This window comes from Lynx rufus, unplaced genomic scaffold, assembly GCF_022079265.1.
Source record: "Lynx rufus isolate CCGP_SWC_20201006 ecotype Redwood Valley unplaced genomic scaffold, mLynRuf1.p SCAF_41, whole genome shotgun sequence".
In the NCBI taxonomy this organism is placed as follows: domain Eukaryota; kingdom Metazoa; phylum Chordata; class Mammalia; order Carnivora; family Felidae; genus Lynx; species Lynx rufus.
This window is the reverse complement of record NW_025814858.1, coordinates 2,816,705-2,836,973: the sequence shown is the minus strand read 5'-3', so window position 1 is coordinate 2,836,973 and position 20,269 is coordinate 2,816,705. Positions and strand designations below refer to the sequence as shown.

The following is a 20,269-nucleotide window of genomic DNA, read 5'->3' as shown; positions in this document are numbered from 1 at the left end:
TGGACGTGAATGTGAGACAGGAAACCATCAAACCCTGGAGGAGAAAGCAGGAAAAACCCTCTTTGACCTCAGCGTCAGCAAGTTCTTAGCTGACACATCTCCAAAGGCAAGGGAATTAAAAGCAAAATGAACTATTGGCATCTCATCAAAATAAAAATCTTCTCCATAATGAAGGAAACAATCAACAAAACTAAAAGGCAACTGACCGAATGGGAAAAGATGTGTGCAAAAGTCATACTGGATAATTGGCTAGTATCCAAAACCTGTAAAAAGGACTCACCAACTCCACACCCGAAATCAAATAAACCAGTGAAGAAACGGGCAGAAGACTTGAACAGACACTGTTCTAAAAAAGACATCCAGATTGTCAAGAGACACATGAAAAGTTGCTCAACAGCACTCCTCGTCAGGGAAATCCAAAGCAAAACCGCACTGAGATACCACCTCATGCCAGTCAGAGTGGCTACAGTGAGGAAATTAGAAGACTGTAGATGCTGGTGAGGATGTGGAGACACAGGAACCCTCTTGCACTGTTGGTGGGAATGCAACCTAGTGCAGCCGCTCTGGAAAACAGTGTGGAGGTTCCCCAAATCATTCAAAATAGATCTACCCGAAGACCCAGCAATAGCACTGCTAGGAATTTACCCAAGGGGTACAGGAGTGCTGAGACATAGGGTCACATGTACCCCAATGTTGATAGCACTACTTTCAACAACTGCCAAAGTATGGAAAGAGCCTAGCTGTCTATCAACTAACAAGTGGATAAAGAAGTTATGGTTTATGTATACTATGGAGTACTACTTGGCAATGAGAAAGAACAAAATGTGGCCATTTGTAGCAACGTGGATGGAACTGGGGGATATTATGCTATGTGAAAGAAGTACGGCGGAGAAAGACAGATACCATACGTTTTCATCCATGTGTGGATCCTGAGAAACTTAGCAGAAGACCATGGGGGAGGTGATGGGGGGAAAAGTTATAGAGAGGGAGGGAGGCAAACCATAAGAGACTCTTAAATACTGATAACAGACTGAGGGTTGACGTGGGGTTGGGGAGAGGGGAAAGTGGGCCACGGGCATTGAGGAGGGCACCTGTTGGGATGAACACTGGGTGTTGAGAGGAAACCAATTTGAAAATAAAGTACATTTAATGAGAAAGGAAATCCAGGGGTTGCTCTTACTGAATATGAGGATAGCTTTCCATTTTCAGCACTTTATGAACGTGAGGTCGTACTGGCCTAAGCTGCGTAGATGAAAGTTTGGTTCGTGTGTTTAAGAAAAGGAGTTGAATAAAGACAGAGGCCTCTCACATGTATCACATTGACCTTGGCACTTGTCTCTTCTGATTGTTACCATGACTTATCACTTTTATTGATTCACATAGTTTGGTGTCATGCTTTCATGAGGAAGTGGATTTCAATTGATCATGGTAGGTGGTCCTAGTAATATTTTGTGAATAATTTGTGTATGTGGTGATGATGGATGGACCATGCTGGTTGCTTTCAAAAGCACTTACACGGACGGGGTAACACGTTTTCTACCCTTGGAATCCCATACGGTCTTTTACTACCTTGTGTATGACTTACCTGGAATATCATGAATTGGTAGGTACCGAATAGGTTTTAGTGGCACTGAATGCCCTAATGGCCACTCACGCAGAATTCGTTGACGCTTTGCTCTGAAGCACACAATGCCTCGGTCTTCCCTAAGCTGCGTGAAAGTGAGCATGGATACTAACTAGGCAAACGGTTTGCTGCTGCTGTGAAGAACAGCTTCCTGAACTGTGAGCTATGCAACACACATATGGAACCCTAAACAAGGCACAGTATATCTGTATTCTTTGAAAGAGTAGAGTAGTTACTTCAATTTGGCTTTCGGTGCATTGCATGACAAGGCATTTAATTAGCTAAAACCCTCTTACAGTCTTGTTTGATTGCAAGTTGTGTGTACTCTCCACCGCTAAGTGTCATCTCATGTTAGATGGAATTAATGGAGGCTGAGGCACCAGTGCGTTCCCGTCGAGGACAACCCTCTTGAACTCGTGAAGAACTATGGGCCTTCTCAGGTAACATTACGTGCAGGTCTGTCTGGAGGGCACAATCTTAAACACAGCCCAACCTAAGGCAGCTTTGGGCAGCCGGCAGTGATAAGATAGGCAGACATTGACCTCACAAAGCGCATGGTCTCCTAGCAACTGCGGTGTAACTCTCACAGCCTGCCGCCTGATTTGGCTTCATGGTAGGAAATTCATCAGGGCCCGGCGGCGGCGGCGAGACCTGGCAAGCGCGGGCGGCCCCTAGCGGCCTCACATCCTGAGCCGCATGAAGAGGCGGCGGCGCAGGCCCCGGGAGGCCCTGGCCCCAGCCGCTCGGGGAGGAGCCTCTAGCGCTGCAGGAGGGGCCGCGCTGGAGGCGCCTGAGGAGAAGGTGGTGTACACGAGGGGGCACCAGGCCCCCCCCCCCGAGGCCCGCCTCCAGACGTGCCGGCCAGCTGCCAGGAGGAGGCGCTACGGATCCCGGATGGTCGCGGTCGGCCAGAGGAAGGTGCCGCCCCCGCCGCCGCCGTCCCGCGAGCACAGCAGCGCCCGCAAGCCCGCGGCCCCCGGGGGCCGCACCCTGGAGGAGAGTGGGAGGGCGGCCACCCCGACGCGGACCACCTTGCCCACCATCGGCGTAGTCGGCGACGTGTGGGTCGAGAGCAGCCTGGCAGAAGCGCGGCGCCAAGCGCGCCAAGTCCTGGGAGTGAACCTGGCACCCGTGGTGAGACTCTGCCGCTTCCCAGTGCCTGGGCTTGAGATTCGGGCCACCGCCGCGCGACCTCTCAGCCCCGGGACGGGTTGTGCCTGGAGGGATGAACCAGTGAGAGCCGGGCCCGCGTCCCCTAGTGCACTTTACGGGCGAAGAAGCACCAGATGGTCCCGGCCCGCGCCCCCGGGATGTGGCGCCGCCTTCTGGGACTCCGGGGCAGCTGTGCCCTCTGCTGTCTCCCAGCACTGGGTCTGCGGAGGGAGGAGACCCCTGGACCACAACGGAGGTCCCCTTGCTTCCTAAGCCCAGATTGAGAGGTCTCCAGGACTGTAGGGGCAGATCCATGTTCTCTCTTGTTCCCTCATTGGTCTGAAGTCGTCAGAAGAAGCCATTCCACCCCCACCCTCTCCACAGGAATTTGGTTCCATGCTTGTGTAATAAAGCTGGAGTTTCTTTGCTGTTCACCCACCTCCCGGCTCCTCCCGCCAATTTCTTTCTTTCTTTGTGTGTGTATATGTATATATCTTCTAGGATGTTTTAAAGTACATATTCTTTAAATGTTTAGAAGAGACAGTAGAGAAAAAATGGTGTGACTAGGGGTCTGCACTCAGATTAAAATAAGATTACTGAAGTGTAGTACACATTCAAAAGGACATATATTATTGTTTTCATGTTTGTTTATTTTTGAGAGAGAGACACCGTGTGAGCAGGGGAGGGCCAGATAGGGAGCCACAGGATCGAAGCAGGCCCCAGGCTCTGAGCTGTCAGCACAGAACCTGATGCGGGGCTCGAACTCACAAACCATGAGATCTTGACCTGAGCCAAAGTTGGACACTTAAGTGGCTAGCCACCCAGGCACGCAAAAAAGAACATATATTATTAAAAGTACTCTGAGAACAGCTTGATGCAATTAAGTTCAATATACTTGTGGAATCAGCACTCATTAAAAAAGGTACCAGGACCCCAAGGGACCACCTGTGCCTCTTTCAGTCACGGTCTATCTCTCCTTTGGGACGGCAATTATTCTGACTTCTTACAGAATATACCACTTTTGCTTGTTTTGGGACTATATAGAAATGGAATTATGTGTCCTACACCTAGCTTCCTTCACTCAAACTTATGTTAGTGATATTCATGTTGTTGTATGTATAGATCCTTTCTGCTCATTGGTGTATAGAATTTCATTATATGAATAGTTTACAATATTTCTACAACTCTTGGTGGACATTTAGGTAGGTTCTGGCTTAGGGTAATTTTGAATAAAGCTTCAGTGAACATTATAGGACACGTCATTTGGTGAACATTTTTTACAATAGTATTTATTTACCTAGGAGAGAATTTGCTGGCTCACATGTCATCCAACTTATCAGCTTTGGCAAGATTCCTCCAAACTGTTTCCAAACTGGTTATACCGATTTACACAAACTTCTTTCTATAGCAGTGCCTGCGTAGTGCCTGTGAGCTCTGAATACCTGATAGCCTTGCAAACACTTGCTAATATGGTCTTTTTCATGTTATCTATTCTGGCAGGTGTAAAGATTTTTTTATTTGAGAAATATCAATCCAAGTATTGTATACAAACAGTTAAAAAAATAACACAACATCCGAATTGCAGATCAGGACTTGCAATAAAAAATCAAAAGCTTTGTTTCCCCCATGAACACCTTTTCCCGAGGCAACACTTTCTTTTGGTTTCTTTTTTCTTTTATTTATTTATTTATTTATTTATTTATTTATTTATTTATTTTTAAATTTTTTTTTCAACGTTTATTCATTTTTGGGACAGAAAGAGACAGAGCATGAACGGGGGAGGGGCAGAGAGAGAGGGAGACACAGAATCCGAAACAGGCTCCAGGCTCCGAGCCATCAGCCCAGAGCCTGACGCGGGGCTCGAACTCACGGAGCGCGAGATAGTGACCTGGCTGAAGTCGGACGCTTAACCGACTGCGCCACCCAGGCGCCCCTCTTTTTTCTTTTTTTTTAAATCAGGGTTTTTTTAAACAGACCATTTTTTAAGGACAATTTTAGATTTAGAGACAAATTGCACAAAAAATACAGGTTCCTCACCCCCGGTAGTTTCTATAGTACCTTGCACTAATGTGGATACATTAATTCTAAGTGATGGATGAGCCATTCTTGTTGACATATTATCATTAGACACATTATCATTAACTAACAGTTAGGGTTTATTTTGTGTTATATAGATTCATAAGTTTTGAGAAATGTATAATGGTATGTATCTACTATTGCAGTATCACACAGAATAATTACACCACCCTAAAGTGCCCTGTGCTCCGCCTATTACCACTTCCTCTCTCCCCCTAAACTCTAATAGCCACTGGTCTTTTTACTGTCTCCGAAGGCGTTTTGTTGTTGTTGTTGTTGTTGTTGTAGAGGTGTCGTTGTGTTGTTTTCTTTTGTTTTGTTTTTCCAGAACTATATCATAGTTGGAAACGTAAAGCAAATGGCTTTTTTGTATTGGATCCTTTCACTTAGTAATCCAAACTTACATTTCCTCCATGACTTTTAAGTAGGTCCCTTTCTCCCTCTTTCCTTCCCTCCTCTCTGTCTCTCTGCCTCCCTTTCATTAAGGGAGATTATTTTCTAAAACAGCTTTTAAAAAGCTGGTTTACAGAAAAAGACTGGAAAGTGCAGAGTTCCCCTGTTCTCCCTCCTACCCCCCAAAACATAGTTTTCCCCATTTGAAACTTCTTGTGTCAGTGTAGTGCATTTGTTACAACGGATGAGCCCATATGAAAACTATTATTAACTAAAGTCCGAAGTTTACCTTAGCATTCACTGTGGTGTGCAGTTCGGTGAGTCTTGACAAACGCACAATGCCATGATTCAAAGCATTTCACTGTCTTACAAGATGTTTCACTGCCGTAAATATTCCCTGTGCTTCGTCTATTATTCATCTCTCCCTTCCCCCCTGAGTTCCTGGCAACCACAGGTCTCTTTCCTGTCTCCATTATTTGAGGCAACACTTTTAACTGTTCCAGGTTTATATTCTTTTGTTAGGAATCTTCATGAATATAAGTCATATAGTATACTGCTGCTTATTGATTTGTCAGTTTTAAGCCCCGTCTACTGACTTCCTATGTGAAGTTGACGTATAGGTCGCTGAAGCCACCTGTCTTCTCTCTCCTCACCTTCCGATATATTCCCGAACTTCTATCTGTATACTGTTTCAGTCAGGTCCAGCCAGCCGGTGAGTCACTATAGGTATTTTAAACAGTTACACACGTGATGGGAAATCCCAGAAGCCAAACAAAGGATGGCGAAGCAATCAGGAATTAGTATCATCAGAAAGCTGATTCCACCCCCAGAGCTAGAGAAATTCAGAACCATACCTAGCAGGAACTGAGAACATGGGAGAAGAGGCTCTTGGAAAGAAGCTAGAATTTGGAGGAGATAAAATCACTGCTAGGAAGTGGAGCAGGAGAGAGAAAAACCTCTGGGCTTATACCTTCCTCCCTTTCTCCCATCAAACACCATTGGTCAAGCCCCTCTGGAAGCCAGTTGGCAAGGAACCAGGAAACACATTCTGTAGGAGAAGTGCAGGAACTGGATCTGAGGGCAAAAAGACATAACGGATGAAGTTACATATAGGTACTAGTTAGGGTTCTCCAGAGACTCAGTATCAATAGGAATTGGTTCACAGGATTACGGAGGCTGAGAAGGGCAGACCCAGGAGATCCAGTAGTTTAGTTCCAGGCAGACTCCAAAAGCCTAAGAATCAGGAGAGCTGATGATATATGTTCCATTCCAAGTCTGAGCCTGAAGTCAGGAGTCCAATATCGTAGCTTGAAGACAGTCAGATAGACACAGTGGATTCTCTCTTCCTCCGCCTTTTGTTCTATTCAGGTCTTCAATCGATTAGTTGAGGCCACCCAGTGTATGGCAAGGCAATATGTTTTGCTTAGTCTACTGATATACACATGTTAATTGTACTAAGAAATGTCCTCACAGACTCACTAGAAATAATGTTTAGCCATATACCTGGGTACCCTGTGGCTTAGCCCAGTGAAAACATGAAATTAACCATCACACGATATAATTTTATGTATGTATGTATATATGTATGTATGTATGTATGTATGTATGTATGTATGTATGTATGTATATGTATGTATGTATGAATGTATGTTATTTGAGAGAGAGAAAGAGAGAGAGAGATAGAGAGAGAGCATATGCTCAAGCAGGATACGGGCAGAGAGAGAGAATTCTGAGCTGTCAGTGCAGAACCTAATGCTCATCTTAGTCTTATGAACTGTGAGATCATCGTCTGAGCCAAAATCAAGAGTGGGATTCTGAACTCACCGAGCCACTCAGGTACCCCACAAGATGTAATTTTAAAATACAGAGCTATTTCCCTACCTGTACTATCATTTTTCATTCCTTACATTGTAAGATAAATTACATTTCATTCCTTAACCTTGCTGCACTTTTTCTCTGTCTCCCATCAGCTTTGGGGTTCTGTTTGTCATTGTTGTTAACGCTGCTATTATGCTCTGCAATCAAGTCTCTTTAGAGGGTTCAAGGTTGATTCTAAGACTTGAACACTAATAAATGGTTTAAATTATTGGGATTATTAAATAATACGCAAACATTAGAATTACTACTCTTTTCCTGGAGTCCTTGGACCTGCTGAATGAGGACATCTCTGGCATCAAGGTGAAATGGATCCTTTATCTTTGTATTCCATCAGTGCTTTAAACCATGCCATGTTTCACTTGGCTCATTCAGATTAAGACCGTCTTATGGATATTTTCTGGTTCTCCTTAATTTTCTAATTGCACTTCTTTGTTTTATTGCACTCTTTCAGTGTTTTCAAATCATGCCACTTTATGACATCTTCCTGCTAACCTCTTAGCGGTCTCTCACTGGACCCTTCTCTTTTCCTGCCTCATTTAGGTGGTGACTCAGTAGGTCTGCTTCCTAGCTTCCTTCCTGTGATTTTCCTCTGCTACGCTCCCAGTTTGTTTCCATGGTTTCATGGTAATATGGCTATCTGGGAAGTTAGGGAGCATGTAAAAGCCTGGACTCTTGAGCCAGACGGCCTGGGGTTAGACTTTACTTGTTCCACTTACCAACTGTGTAAGTTGGATGTTGCATGAGTCATTTGGCTTCTTTGTAACCCTATTTCCTCTTCTCGAAGATACTAATGGTAATTGTATATACTTTATAAGTTTGTTGTGTGGATCATATGTAATAATATATGAAAATAACCCATAAGAGTGTCTGGCACAAAACTAAACACTCTGTTAGTGTTGCCTATTATTCAGTATAATTTTTCTTTATTTTTTCTCTCCTTGTTTTGCTGGAGTACACCTTCAGATAACTTCCTAATGAAGAATGAGTAGAATCAAATGTTCTGAGTCTTTGCACGTCTGAAGATATCTTGAGTCCACTCGCCAATTTCATTGATAATTTTGATCCGTGTAGAAATCTAGCTTCTTTTTTTAATTGATTTATTTTTATTCTTTTAAAGTTTACCTCCAAATTAGTTAGCATGTAGTGCAACAATGATTTCAGGAGTAGATTCCTCAGTGCCCCTGACCCATTTAGCCCATTCCCCCTACCACAACCTCTCCCGTGACCCTCAGTTTGTTCTCCATATGTTTGAGTCTCTTCTGTTTTGTCCCCTCCCTGATTTTATATAATTTTTGTTTCTCGTCGCTTATGTTCATCTCTTCCACTCATAGAATTCTAGCGTCTAATGGCCAGTTGCCCCTTCCATCGATTTTCCCCTAATCACAACACCACTGGAACTACAATATCTGCTCTTTAGAGTGTTTTTAACTCACTATCACTTCCACCTTCTTTTATTTTTCAAAATCATTCAGTCCGTCTGGCCTATGCTTAAGGAAAAGGGAATAGAGGTCCCCCTTTTGAAGGGCTTAAAAGAGTATTTATGAACATATTTTAGACTGCCACAGCCTGTCTGCTGGCCTCCTATTATTCACTCTCATCCTACATGAAAAATATCCTCACCCTACCCCCAAGAATTCTCCCTCGTAAAGACCCAACCCTTGTAACATGAGCTCAAAGTCCAGGATATTTTTATCTAAATTAGCTCCAGGTGTGAATGAGTCCGCTTGGGCGCACTGGTCCTCGACTACACTTTCAATCTGAAGACCTATGAATGAAGACCTATGAATTAAGCATACAACCAACACGGGTAATTGATAACCAGAACACACACACACAAAACACACACACACACACACACACACACACACACACACACACACACACACACACAGAAAAAACAAACAAACCAAAAAAAACACAAACATTGCTGTTCCAAAAGAAAGGAAGGAGGTAATCATGAATGAGTCACTGGCCCATAGCAATTCTGAAGTTCAGCTGGCACAGGTAGGCTGTCCTTTCTTTCGGTCTTAAGGCCTGGGAATGATTTTCCATGGCCCTAGCTCCTCCCGGGTTCTGGCTTTCAACCTCCAAGTCATTCTTCCCTTCTCATGAAAGGTAGCCTGTGTCTACAGCCTTATGAATGTCTTGGCCTACTTACTGATTGTAGGAGTTTGTGGGTCCAAAGCCTTCTTTCATTTTACTCTCTGGGATTAAGTAAACCCTTCTCTACCATGGACTTTTTCAAACATTTATAAGGAAAAACACTCCTAAACTTCAAGTGATATTGTAACAGAGAGAACCCTGTGCCCCACAGTTTACTCTGCGAGGGTATGCTTATGAGATAGAACACTGGTATGCTCCAAGACCCTTCTTCATTTAGGAAACTTTTCTAGCATCTTTTCCCCGACGTCATCTGCTGAGTGATGCTGGTCGTAATTTCACCTTCAATAAGAGTGACATTATTGATGTTCTCTGTGCTAACAAAACATGAAATTGTATTTGAATGGCATTGAGGAAGTGCAAGTAGTATCGGTTAGGGACGTGTTCAGCTGTCACAGAAAGGCTGCCACCAGTGGCATAATCAAAGAGAGTTTTACTCACAAAGAGGCTGTAGGCTGTGCTCCATTAAGGCAGCAATGTCATCTGCAGCAGGCTGCATGGCATGGTAGAGCTGCCAATTTCTTTATGACCTCCTACAAAATTTTGGGAAAAAGGGTAGCAGCCATTAATATAATAATACCAATGTTTTTACCACTTACCGTCTTCCAGATGCAGCACATGTGTGAGCATTTCAAGCTCACAGCACATCCGTGAGGTAGAATTGTTGATGTCTTTTGGAGGTCATTCGTTTTCTTCGTCAGTCAAAAATTAGCTGTCATATTTCTAAGGCATGTGGCTTCACCAAATCCCCTCCTAGGTTTCCTTTGCTTATCAATGCATCAAGCAAACTGATAGGAATTCTAGAATTTAATACTTGTGGGCCATGGAGAAACCAGTTCGGCCTTATCAAGTCACATTAAATACTCAAGCCATTCAGTATACTCTCAGATGAACCTTTGGAAGGTGCTCCTGTATTAGCGTTGTATTTCTGTTGGCAAGAACCTTGCCTCCTAGGAGGCACGGTAACTTTCATATCTATTAGTAATTGCCAACGAAGTACAAACCAAGAGTTTTCTTTGCCTTCTTCTTGACACGTTATAATGTATACTAAGTTACCACGTTTCTTTGTTTTAATTCTTAGCATCATATACCCACTGCAATATCATCAGGGAACAATGGTGGCCCCGAATGTAGCATCGTCAGCTCTGGAAACTTCAGATATGGCCACGGTAACAGTTAGGGTGGACTCCATCCAGTTCTTGGCCACTTGGCCTTGTCTGATTCTCTCTATTTATCTACCTCCCACCCCACACCCCCAACCCCAGCAGCAGTGAGCATCTGGTTAGTCAGGGAATCTCCAGCAGATACAGATGCAGATGCAGATCATTTCTCTGGATAAACTTTATGGTTGACTGTGGCCTGGGTAGCAGGACTGGTTCAGACAGAAACGCCTGATTTGGGTGCCATCAAGCAGTATCTGTGCCCTCCCTGAGAAATGGGACAGTATGCATTTCAAACAATTCAAGGCTCCACTTCTCCCTGCAGACTTCTGTGTTTTGTTGCTTTCATCCACCTACCAAAGCAACCCAAACTTTATGCTAAAGAGAGTGGGGCTCGTGTGTCCTTTGCAGATTGGAATGCTGTTCCTAGTTTGGGTTATCTTAACAAAAACGGGCACATTATCTACAAATGTAGAATTCCGTGTGAATTCGGAATCCGTACCTGTAGGTAGCCCACCGTGATTCCCTTGATTAGGGAGAGGTATCGGACCATACTGTAAGAAACCCTGCCTTCAATGCTACATCTCTATGGACTTTCGAAGCACTATTTTTGACCTGGTTATCCAAAGTCGTTAAGTCTTTGTGAGTATACATTCAGAGCTTTTTTAAGATCTGGATCGTCGTCTCCAATTTTTTCATGACCTTCCTAACCCATTGATTCCCAGAGTTCTCTTTATTTTTGAATCGTTCTCTAGGGCATTTGACCAAACCTGTCAAATAAAACATTTCCTCAATTTGAATATATAAGCATTTAAGAGCAATCACGTGTTCAGTGCCCAAATATTTTATTATTTCCATGAGGAGTTTATTCTGTCTGTGGATGGTGAAGAAACAAATGCCGGTTTTTTTGTTTGTTTATTTGTTTGTTTATCATTTTCCCCACATAAGTAAGTAGATGTGCAAGGCAGAATGCTAGGTACCTGTCAAAGGTAATAGGACGTTCAGGAGTGTAAATGAGATTTCTGTCATCAAAATAGAAAAAAATATTATTTGATGAACTAAGATACGCTAAGCTTTAAAAATGAAAGGAAAATAGCCATGAACTCAGATAAAAGTTAGGCAATTAAGTACTTTTCCTAGGGCAGCAAGAGTTATGAGAAATACCATAATCTGTAGAGTTTGTACTAAAAAGCTCTACTGACACGATGATAAAGCTCACCTTTAAAGCTTGCTTTGTGTACTGATATTATCCCTTTCTTCTTGAAATCTAAAGAAGTTTTTCTCTTTGGCTGTTAACATGAAATGAAAAGATACTTTCCCCCTATCTTTTCTTCTGCTGAGAAAAGATTTAAGCTGAGCTTCTTCCAATAGTCTTTTATGTATTCGTTGCCTTTTATCTTCATCCTTTGTCCAAAACAAACCTTGAGATTGGGAATGATGTGGACTATTTCTAACCCAAGCTCACAGGACTTAACTTCTCATAAAACCCATCATTTGAGGAGCCATTGAACTCGTATCATGGAGTTCCTTGTGCAGCCCATGGGCAGGATTCCACTGAAATAATCGATAGCATCGTGGAGACCCTGTCTCTGGAAGGAACTAACAACAAATAAGGATTTGACCTTATAGACTGATTGTCCTAGGAATCTAGGAATCAAGAGGGCCAGAAGTGGGATGGTGGGTGAGGGACACTGGAGAAGTGCTGAATACCCAGGTTCCCTTGAAGCCAACTGAGCAGAGGAAGGTTCTGTCTTGGAGGAGCTTGGCTCAGCAGGGATCAGCTCCCAATTGTTACGGACTTAGTGAAGACACACTCGTGAGAGCCTACAAGAAGGATGCTTCCAGAACTCGAAGAGGTTTCCTTCCTTTCTTATGTCTTTCTTTATGGAAAGTGTCTTGGGGGTGCTTACTTCCCCTTTGTGCGTACACAGTTCTTCTTCCCACTACTTGTGTTGTCGTGAACCTCCTTACGTAGCCCTTGCTCCCCTCCTAGACCATGTGTTCCTCATGGGCAGGACTCACCTTAGCCATCCGTGTGTCGTTACTACAGTGCCAGCCATGGGCAAAGGACCCTGGACATACTGAATGAATGCAATGTGTTTATGGAGTTTCAGTTCCCAATTTTTACAGAAGAACTAGCTGTCTCACTTCAATTTGATGTGTAACAGCAGCAGTCTATATGGGGGATTCTCTCTTTTTACAAACACCTGCATCATCAACTTTTGATTAACTCTTACCCTTTTGTGATCAGATGAATTGGGTAGAACCATTGCCATTTCTTAGGATCTTATTTGCAACCCAATACCACTTAAATTCCCTATCCTACAGTAAATTCGTGCTTAGCAAGAAGCAATATAGTTCAGTGACTAGTCCCTGGAGCCAGGCTGCCTGGGATCTCAAATCCTATTTTGCTCTATTTCCAGCAGCAGACCTTTGGACAACTTACTTTTTCTCTTTGTTACTCAGTTTTCTCAGGTGTAAAATCAGCCACAACCTAGCACCTTCACCATAGAGCTCTGAAATGAATTCAGTGAGGTAACAATGGTAAAACACTTAGAAAAATGCATGGAGCTCCCTTCACTGCGAGTCAGTAAACACTCGCCTCTATCAGTGATGTAATTACGTTTTTGACAAAGTCGCTGCTTGCTTACTTAAAACCTGCACGTTGGCTGGGTTGAATGTACAGAACAGGGGAACTGTGGAAGGCACCGTGTGAAAGTCAGGCTTACTTGGTAGAATGAGGCCCAATTCCCTGATGCTGGGGATTGCAAGACGATACTCAAGGGCAAGAGAGGCACAGAGAGGCACAAGTCCCTTGGGACAAACCCATAACGAGATGATCAGAAAGCCATAGGAAAACAGAGGGAACAAACTAATTTTACTTCAGTTCCCACCATACACCAGTACAGTTCTCTGCAATTCACACATGTTTCCCTCTCAAGCAAATATAACAGGCCCGTGGCAAAGGTATTATTATTCCCACTTAACAGGCAACTAGGCTAATGCTTAGACAGTTTAAATAACTTGCCAAATATCACATCTATGTGGCAGAGCTAGGATTTGAACCAGCATCGGTCACATCCCACTGCCTCTGCCAATCTTTAGAATCATCTTTGGAAGAAGTGAAACACGTTAATCCTAAACATGCGCTGAATCGCATAGGACTGGATACTATAGGCCCATGAAATCCCAAGGCGGAAAAAAAATTAATTTATGAAGGCTATTTTGCTCACTGTTATATTCCTCAGAGTGCACCGCGTAAGTGTTCGCTATTTGCATAATGAGTGAGTTTATGAGGGAATGGACAGAAGTGTGAATACCTATGCTCATACGATTACACCGTGTAGTTTGGTTGAGGATCTCGGGACACTCGGCCTTACATCTTAACTCATCAGAGTAAAGGGAACGTTAGAGCTGTCATAGCAGGTGAAAGAGAAGGTTACTTATCATACCACTTGTCTCAAATTACTCGTCGGCCAGTTTAAAAAGCAGCACACAAACATAAGACAGTGAGAGACAGCCAGGAACGCTCAGAGAGAGGGAGAGCGACAATGCCAAGCAGGTTCCATGCTGTCCGCACAAAGCCTGATGCAGAACTGGAGCTCGCAAACCATGAGATCATGACCTGAGTCGAAAGCAATATAGTCACATGCCTAACTGACTGAGCCATCCAGGTGCTCTCACCTTTGTTCAGATAGTAATTCCCAGGTTTTTACGTAGATAAATGGCAGGCCTCACAACCAACAACAAAACAGATTAGAACGATGGTTCAAAACCAAGGATTGCAAGATTGCAGTGAGGACGTAATATGTGGGAGTAATCGGGGTGGGTGGGAGGAAGAAAGGGCCAGGGGGCAGATGGAGGGTCTGTAAATGGACGCTGGCATTCTAGCAAAGGTGGAGAGTTGCTACTTCCACTCCTTTCCTCCAGAACTTGTTGTCCCCAGCATGCGGTGTCCACTGACCATATGCTTCAAAGCTGGAGGATGGATAAGCTGCGCATTGTAATCAGGGGGAAACATTCCACCACAGAATTCACTAATTCGCCTGTTCCATAATGTTTACCCTCTTACAGGCATTGCTGAAAGCACCTACTTTCTCTACACCACCATAGAACAGGTGGATTTTCCCTTGTCAGCCTTTGCTCTCTTGCTTGTCAGTTTATTGGTCCCCCTGTGGCTTTATTCACCACTCACCGAAAACTGACTGAGGGACTCTGTGTGCCAGGCTCTGTTCTCGAGGTATACCCCTGCCTCCGTGGTGGTTGTGGGTAATTCTTGACTTCTGGGCTTCCAGCTACTACATCACGTGGGGCTCTCCATCACCCTCTGTTGCTTTTTCATTGTCATTGGGCAGGTGTCTACCTGCTTCTTCTCTCTAATTATGTACACGGTAGAAATCAGTGCTTTGGGGGTATGGATGACTACAGTGAACAGACTCCTGGACATGTCTTTTACCTTGGGGAATTGTGCATATTTGTGTTTCAAAATCTAGTTTATCCTAGAGGTAGACAGTTGAAACACAGCAAACACAGTCCAGACGGTGCTCAAGAAACAAAATCGTTGGATGTGTCCCTGAGCCTGGTAGCAATGCAGGTGTGCTAGAGGCCTGCAGATGTGGAGCTAGACTGTTGGATGACAGCTTCCCTGTGCATCTTCAGCTAGGAAGTGGTACAGCTGGAAGGAGAATTCTCCTAGTGTGATTCTTGGCCTCCTGTTTTCCTGCTGATTCGTCGGCCTGGGAGAGCTGAGACCTTTTGGAACTTTGTTGCATTTTGCTGCAGAATCAAACACTAGCTAGGTTTCTCGGGTACTTATAGAATGGGCTGTGACAGCAAGGTGGGGTGGGGGTCAGGGAGACCTGGCAGGAGGGAGGAAACTGAACAGGCAGGAGAGGGGGACAGACAGAGGCTGTTTTCTTCCATTTTGTTCTGGGAAGACCTTAGTGAGAATGTCTAGTCCTGAGTACTGGTGAAGTTTATGTACTGGCCATGGAGTTGGGCGGGCACCTCAGAGAGGTTCCAGACAGTCTGTGGGATGTGTGTGTGTGTGTGTGTGTGTGTGTGTGTGTGTGTGTGTGTGTGTGTGTGTGTGTGTGTGTCAGAGAGAGAGACAGAGAGAGAGAGAGAGAGAGAGAGAGACAGAGAGAGAGAGAGAGAGAGAGAGAGAGAGAGAGAGAGAGAGAGAGAGAGAGAGAGAGAGAGAGAGAGAGAGATGGAGAGAGAGAAGTCCCAGTAAGGGAATGTGATATTTATTCGGATTGCCTCTTCAATACATTTTCAAAGGATTCAAATCACAGGAAATTTTTCTTAAAACTAAATGTATGTACTGAGATTAATCCTAATAATATTAATAAGAAAATAAGACCTAGAACTTGATGTCCATCAATTTATAAATAAATCCTTCTGGGGCAGAGGGGTCACCATGGTGGAGAAGTAGGGGGATCTGTACATCCCATGTCTCTCAAACAAAGTGCTGAAGCCAAAGCATTTTGAACCCCAAAAGTCTGTGAGGAAAACAGACTGAATACTCCCTGAAGGAAATGAGACACCTTGGGAGATGACAGGTGGCTGATTGTGAACTGGGGTACATAAATTGGGCCAAGTAGGAATGGAGGGAAGAGATCCCCTTCTGCGGAGAGACAAAAGTAAGAGAAAGAGTGGCTGTGGAAGTGTAGGGCTGTATGTGGATAAGAGGAGAACCTCGGACTGGGACGGAGAGGGATCTTATCTCTAACTGTGGGGCTTTCTTGGGTCTGGGGCTAGGCTCCCTGTTTGCGCACCTGGGGAGGAGAGGAGCCAGCATTGGCTTCAGGGGTAGAGCAGGGGCACAGTCCACAGAAGGAGACAGTAGCCCCTCCCTGGTGGGCTGTGCAATAGAACAAAGCCTGCCCGCATCCACCACCACCCCCCCGCCCGGATCAGTGGCGGGGTGTAGGGCGCAGTCTGCAGTAGGAGAAAGTGGCCCCCTCCCTGGGGGCGTCGCTGTGGGACACAACAATGCCTGCCTGCACCCACCATGCCCAACTCAGCAGTGAGGTCAGCAGCGCAGTGCACAGCAGGAAAAGGCGGGGTTCCCTGAAGCACAGCAGCCCAAACAAAGCCAGGAAGATATTTGGAGCAGCACAGAGCAGCACTGCCCCAGTGTCAGAGCACACGGAACGGGTCTGTGAACCCTCGACAAACGCTGTGCCAAAGGAGTCAGTGGAGCAAGAAGGACCACCCTGCGTGTGCTCTCGGCACAATGAGGACAACTGGAACAGAGTACACCAGGTCATGGAGAAGAGGCTGGGCATCACCACTTCCCCACCACCACCACCACCACCACCACCACCCCCACCCCCACCCCCACCACCACTAAGGCGGGGCCTCAGGGATCAGTCCCAGGGTCCAGAGTGGTGGTGGGACCAGCCTACCCCAAACCACGCCCCTCTGTGCTGGCTACCTGCTTGTCTGATGGAGCAGGATAGGCGCAGTGGAACCAGGCAGCTCCGTCATCCGGACCCGTGATGCTGCCTAGCCTGGAGTAATTCCGGGACAATTCTTGTTGTTTAGACGTATTCTCCCTTCCTATCTCTTCCCTCCTTTAGGTTGATAACTCTGCTTGTTGGTTTGTTTAAGCAGACATTTATAATCCATTCTGTTGATACATTTCTTACCTACACTTCTATACTTTCCTTCTCTCTCCCTGGGATAATCAAGCCATCTATGTTTCTCTGTCTGGCTAAACTTATCTTCCTTTTGTTCCCCCACCTCCTTCCTTATTTTCCTTTCTCTCTGTCTGCATTAAGCCATTTAGCCTCCCAGCCTGGTCAATATATATATATTTTTCCTTTTCCCCACTCCTGTCATTTCTCTTTATATGTGTTCTTCCAACAGCAATGCCTCTACCTTGTTCTTTACTTGTAGCTGGTGTTTCTGGTCTGTTTGTTGTTTTGTTTTGTTTTTAGATTTCAGAGTGTTTTTCTGTGTGTGTGTGTGTGTGTGTGTGTGTGTGTGTGTGTGTGTGAGTGTGTGTGTGTCCATTTATTTCTTTTATTTACACGTTGCATTACATGTCTCTGGTTCCTGTTTGTTGGTTTGTTTGTTTTCCTTTCCAGGGCTACTTCAAGGAACAAATAAAAGCACCGCTTGTGGAGAGTCAAAAACATCATTACGAGTAGAGAACTCAAAGAGCCAATGTCACAACAACAGAGAGCAAGTGACACTCTCCAAGAAACACTACCTGCAGGGGCGCCTGGGTGGCGCAGTGGGTTAAGCGTCCGACTTCAGCCAGGTCACGATCTCGCGGTCCGTGAGTTCGAGCCCCACGTCGGGCTCTGGGCTGATGGCTCAGAGCTTAGAGCCTGTTTCCGATTCTGTGTCTCCCTCTCTCTGCCCCTCCCCTGTTCATGCTCTGTCTCTCTCTGTCCCAAAAAATAAATAAATAAACGTTAAAAAAAATAAAAAAAAAAAGAAACACTACCTGCAGGGCTAGAACCTGCACAGGGCGTGAGCCCCCTGTCATATAGCAATTCTTGCAGGTGCAGAGCAAATAACAAGCTTGTAAACCTCCTAAGAGAGAGAAAACTAGCCAAAATAATGACACAGAAGAATTCCCCTCAAAAGAAATTCCGGGAAGAAGTGGACAGCTGACAACTTGATCAAAACAGATATAAGCTACATATCAGAATTTAGCATAACAGCAAAAGATGAATCGTTGGGATTGGCAAAGGCTTAGAAGACAGCATGGAATCAATTATTGCGGAGATCTAGGAAATAAAACGTAGTCTTGATGAATCCCAATGCTATAAATGAGGTGCAAATTAAAATGGAGGCAGCCACAGCGCGGATTGAAGAGACAGAGGGGAGACTAAATGAATCAGAAGGTAAAAATATGGGGAAAAGGAGGGGAGAAAAAGATAGAGAAAAAATTGAAGATCGAGAGGGGAGAATTAGAGAACTAAGTGATGAAATCAAATGGAACAATATCCATATCACAGGATTTCCGAAGAGACAGAAAAGGGGTGTGAAGATGACCTTGAACAAATCATAGCTGAGAACTTCCACATGCTGGGGAAGGACACCGGCATTGAAACCCAACGGGCACAGAGAAATCCCTTCAGATGTAACCTGAGTTGATCTTCTGCACAACATAGAAGGGTGAAACTGGCAACATACAAGCATGAAGAGAGAATTCTGAAAGCAGCTAGGGATGACTGGACCTTAACACACAAAGGTAGAGAAGTATTGGGATAGGAGCAGACCCATCTACTGAAATCAGACAAGCCATAAAGGAATAGGGGAATCTTCAGTGTGATGAATAGGAAAAATATGCAACCAAGAATCCTTTATCCAGCCAGCCTGCCATTCAGAATCGAAGGACAGGTAAAGGTCTTCCCAAACAAACCCAAACTGAAGGAATTCACCACCGCTAAACCATCCCTACAAGAGATCCTAAGAGGGATTTCTTGAGGGAAATGTCGCAAGTATCACAAAGTACCACAGTCACCAATACAAGCATGAAAACTACAGACATCACAATACCTCGGAACCATCGCTTTCCATAATAACACTGCATGGGAGTGGAATAAATGCTCCAACCAAAAGACACAGGGTATCAGAATGGGTAATACAAAACCAGACCCATCTATTTGCTGTCGTACAGGAGACTCATTTCAGACCTGAGCACACCTTACTATTGAATGTGGGGGGATGGAGAACTACGTTTCATGCTCCTGGGAGTCAAAAGGAAGCTGTATTAGCCATCCTTATATCAGACAATCTTGACCTTAAATTAAAGTTTGCAGCAAGAGATGTTTAAGGGCATTATTAAATAATTACAGTGTCTGTCCATCACGAAGACCTAACAATTATAATGTCTATGCAGTGAATTCCGAAGCACACAAATATTTAAAACATTTAATCACAAATATGAACAGTCTTATTGATAAGAATGTGGTAATTGCGGAGGGCTTTAATACTCAACTTACAACAATGGACAGAAAATCTAGACAGAATCAGGAAGGAAACAATTGTCCTGAATGATACGTTGGACCAGAAGGACGTGACAGATATTTTAGGGCTCTACATCCCAGAGCAGCAGAGCATACTTTCTTCTGGAGTGCATGTGGAACATTCTCCAAGAGAGACCACAGACTGGGTCGCAAAAAGCCTTCAACAGATATAACAGCATTGAGATGACACCATGCACACTTTGAGATCACAATGTTTTGAGCTTGACATAAAGTACAGAAAAAAGTCTGCTAAACCTCCAAAAGCATGCAGGTGAAAAAACATCCTACTAAAGAACGAATGAGTCAACCAGATAATTAGAGAAGAAATTAAAAGACATAAGGAAACAGGGGCACCTGGGTGGCGCAGTCGGTTAAGCGTCCGACTTCAGCCAGGTCACGATCTCGCGGTCCGTGAGTTCGAGCCCCGCGTCTGGCTCTGGGCTGATGGCTCAGAGCCTGGAGCCTGTTTCCGATTCTGTGTCTCCCTCTCTCTCTGCCCCTCCCCCGTTCATGCTCTGTCTCTCTCTGTCCCAAAAATAAATAAACGTTGAAAAAAAAATTTAAAAAAAAAGACATAAGGAAACAAAAAAAAAATGAAAACACAACAATCAACGCTTTTTGAAAAAATTTTCATCAAAAAGATGGAAAAGGGTTACTGAAGCTGAGTTTTGCATACTTGAGACAGCATGGTATGCACTAAGGAGTCCGAGTGCTTGGGGTAAAGGCCATTTCCATAACTTTCTTAGTTCCGTGACCTTGAGCAATTATAACATCTCCTTCAGCCTCAATTCCTTCTTCTGTACACAGGGTCAATTGAGATGCTTTATGAGGTA

At 44.4% G+C, this 20,269-nt stretch overlaps 1 protein-coding gene across 1 annotated transcript; it reads left to right on the top strand.

Moving 5' to 3' along the window:
* Window positions 1–2,320: 2,320 nt before the first annotated feature.
* LOC124525404 (coiled-coil domain-containing protein 71L-like) lies at window positions 2,321–3,049 on the top strand. Its single transcript, XM_047097784.1, has one exon. It carries the CDS (start codon window positions 2,321–2,323, stop codon window positions 3,047–3,049), a length of 729 nt encoding a protein of 242 aa, XP_046953740.1.
* The last annotated feature ends 17,220 nt before the right edge of the window (window positions 3,050–20,269 follow it).

Coding starts and splice junctions, on each gene's coding strand:
- LOC124525404 (XM_047097784.1), top strand. CDS start 2,321: ATGAAGAGGCGGCGGCGCAGGCCCCGGGAGGCCCTGGCCCCAGCCGCT.